We start from the raw sequence: 2,580 nt of genomic DNA, 5'->3' as shown, positions 1-2,580 counted from the left end.
TCCCTTGTAGATGTACCAATCCTGGACTCAACAGATTCTCAGCCTCTTAGAGCATGTATGGCTGGACAGTCTTCAAAATGACATTCTTAATATCAATGAATATCAGGGGATTGGGCGCCCTCCCAAAATTTTTGGCGCTAAAAGAGATCTTTTTTCCAGCTCGTCCTCAAATTATCTTCATTCAGGAAACTATGCATTCAAGCATAGTTTCCTTGGCTTTCTTTAGAAGAATGTTTCCGACCTGGCATATGGTTGCCACTGAAGCAGACGACATGTCTGGTGGTCTAGCAGTATTGTGGGATCCAGCATGGATAAAAGCAAAAGCTTTTAAATGTTGTGCTGGGATTCTTATCTCAGCTTCAATCAGAGGCCGGCCTTTGATCCTCAACATCCTGAATGTTTATGCTCCCTACAGGAACAGAACCTCTTTTTGGGATAATTTGTTTGCCTCGGAAATCCTAGATATTGAGTCGTTATTGATAGCAGGTGATCTAAACGTGACTTTAAAATCTGATGAGTGTTGGGGTAATTGCAGGAAGAAAGACCCATTGGCTGACAGACTCCGACAGGAATTTCTGAATAGGAATCTTGTTGATATCATTCCTGAAAAAATGATTCCAACTTGGGATAACAACAGGTCGGGTCATGCCTTCATTGCAAAAAGAATTGATCGTTTTATTATAAATGCCAGCATCATTGCAAAATGGGGGATGCCTGTTGCAAGTACTGGGAATGATTTTACCTCGGACCACAGACCTATCTTTCTTGAATGGAAGGAAAAGGACTTCAGGCTGGGTTATTCCTTTAAATTTAATAGAATCTTTTTAGAAGACAAATCCTTTAATGATGTCATAACAAAAAAGTGGAAGGATCTTCAAGAATCTGAAATGGCTCTCTTTTCTACCTTTCGGGAAAAGATTCAATCTCTAAGGGATGTTGCAAAGGATTGGAAAATTCAAAGGAGGAAGAGGGATAAACAGGAGCTGAATGACATTAAAAAGGAGGTAGCCATCTTTACAAACACAGCAAATTTTGATTGCTTGACTTTTGAACAAAAAATATTCATCAGAATTTTGGAAAAAAAGAAACAAACGCTGCTGCAAAAGGAAGAAGCATCCTGGAAGCTTAAAAGCAGAATGACCTGGCACAGGGAGGGGGATCGGAACTCAAAGTTTTTTCATAATTTCGCAAATGCTAGAAGGAGGAAAAACTCTATCTGGAAGATTGAAGATGGTAATGGGGGTTTCTATTTCTCTCAGCATGACATATCTGTTGAAGCCACAAGGTTCTTTCAGAATCAATATATGAGGAAACAGGGCGACATAAATGACATCTTATGGGCTGTGGATTTAGTGCCTGTTATGTTTGACGAGGTTGCAAATGATGAGTTTTTTAAGCCTATTTCAGAAGAGGAACTCTAAGCTTTTATCAAGACCTTCAAAAAGGACAAAAGTCCTGGGCCAGATGGTTGGCCAATTGAGTTCTTTTCTCATTTCTATGATATGTTCAAGGTTGACATGCTGCGGATGGTGGAGGCTTCCCGTATATCTGGGAACATTAACAGTGCTTTAACTTCCACATTCTTAGCTCTTATTCCGAAAAAGGACCAATCAGATTCATTTAAGGACTACAGGCCTATTGCCTTATGCAATATTCTATTTAAAATCATCTCCAAAATTATAGCGGAAAGGATGAAGCCTGTTCTAAACTCTTTTATCACAAGGGACCAGCATGCGTTTTTAAAAGATAGGAACATACTGGATGCGGTTGCTATGACTCAGGAATGTTTATTTTCAATATTATCAAATAATATTGATGCGGCCATTCTAAAGATAGATTTGAAAAAAGTGTATGATTGTGTGGATTGGGGATTCCTTAGAATCCTGCTGGCCAAAATTGGGTTGAGGTCTCAAGGTATTAACTGGATAATGGCGTGTGTCGAAAACGTTAAATATTCAGTTATTATAAATGGTATTCCATCATCTTTTTTCCAAGCGGAGAGGGGACTTCGCCAGGGTTGCCCCCTCTCCCCTCTGCTCTTTATTCTAGTGATGAACTCTCTCAGCACTCAGATCAATAAAGTTGTGACTGATCGAAGATGCAGGCCGATAAAGATCTGCAAGGATATATTCCTATCCCATAATCTTTTTGTTGATGATATTCTCATTTTCGCCATGCTATGTAAGTCAACATGGTACTGCCTAAACGAGATCTTTCAAAAGTTTCAGTCTGCATCCGGCATGGTCATAAACAGGGACAAATCTATGCTGTATCACAATGAGTCCAATCTGGAGATAGTTCAATGGATTGCAGCACTGTTCGGCATCAACCAGGCAACGATTAAGGAGGGCTTTAAATATTTGGGTTTCATCCTGAAAGCAAAAGGAAATCGCAAACAGGACTGGCAATGGCTGATAGATCGCTTCTATAAAAAAATATCAAGCTGGGAGATGAGATTCCTATCTTTGGCGGGCAGGTTCATCTTGGTTCAGGCGGTTCTATCTCAACTGGCGGTTTATTGGGCCCACCTATATCTTCTTCCTGCTTCTGTTATAAGCAAAATGGTTTCTTTAGCTGCCA

The 2,580-nt window shown here is 39.9% G+C and overlaps 1 protein-coding gene across 1 annotated transcript; it reads left to right on the top strand.

Moving 5' to 3' along the window:
* Positions 1 to 248: 248 nt before the first annotated feature.
* On the top strand, positions 249 to 1,421 carry LOC149202637 (uncharacterized). The gene has a single exon (XM_089401653.1). The coding sequence runs from the start codon at positions 249 to 251 to the stop codon at positions 1,419 to 1,421; it is 1,173 nt and encodes a 390-aa protein (XP_089257779.1).
* The last annotated feature ends 1,159 nt before the right edge of the window (positions 1,422 to 2,580 follow it).

The sequence above is a fragment of the Pinus tabuliformis genome, chromosome 2_1, assembly GCF_031772625.1.
Source record: "Pinus tabuliformis cultivar Carrire ecotype Pingquan chromosome 2_1, CPIR1, whole genome shotgun sequence".
Taxonomy (NCBI): Eukaryota; Viridiplantae; Streptophyta; class Pinopsida; order Pinales; family Pinaceae; genus Pinus; species Pinus tabuliformis.
Note: the sequence above shows the minus strand (reverse complement) of the source record. Positions and strands in the feature narration are given on the sequence as shown.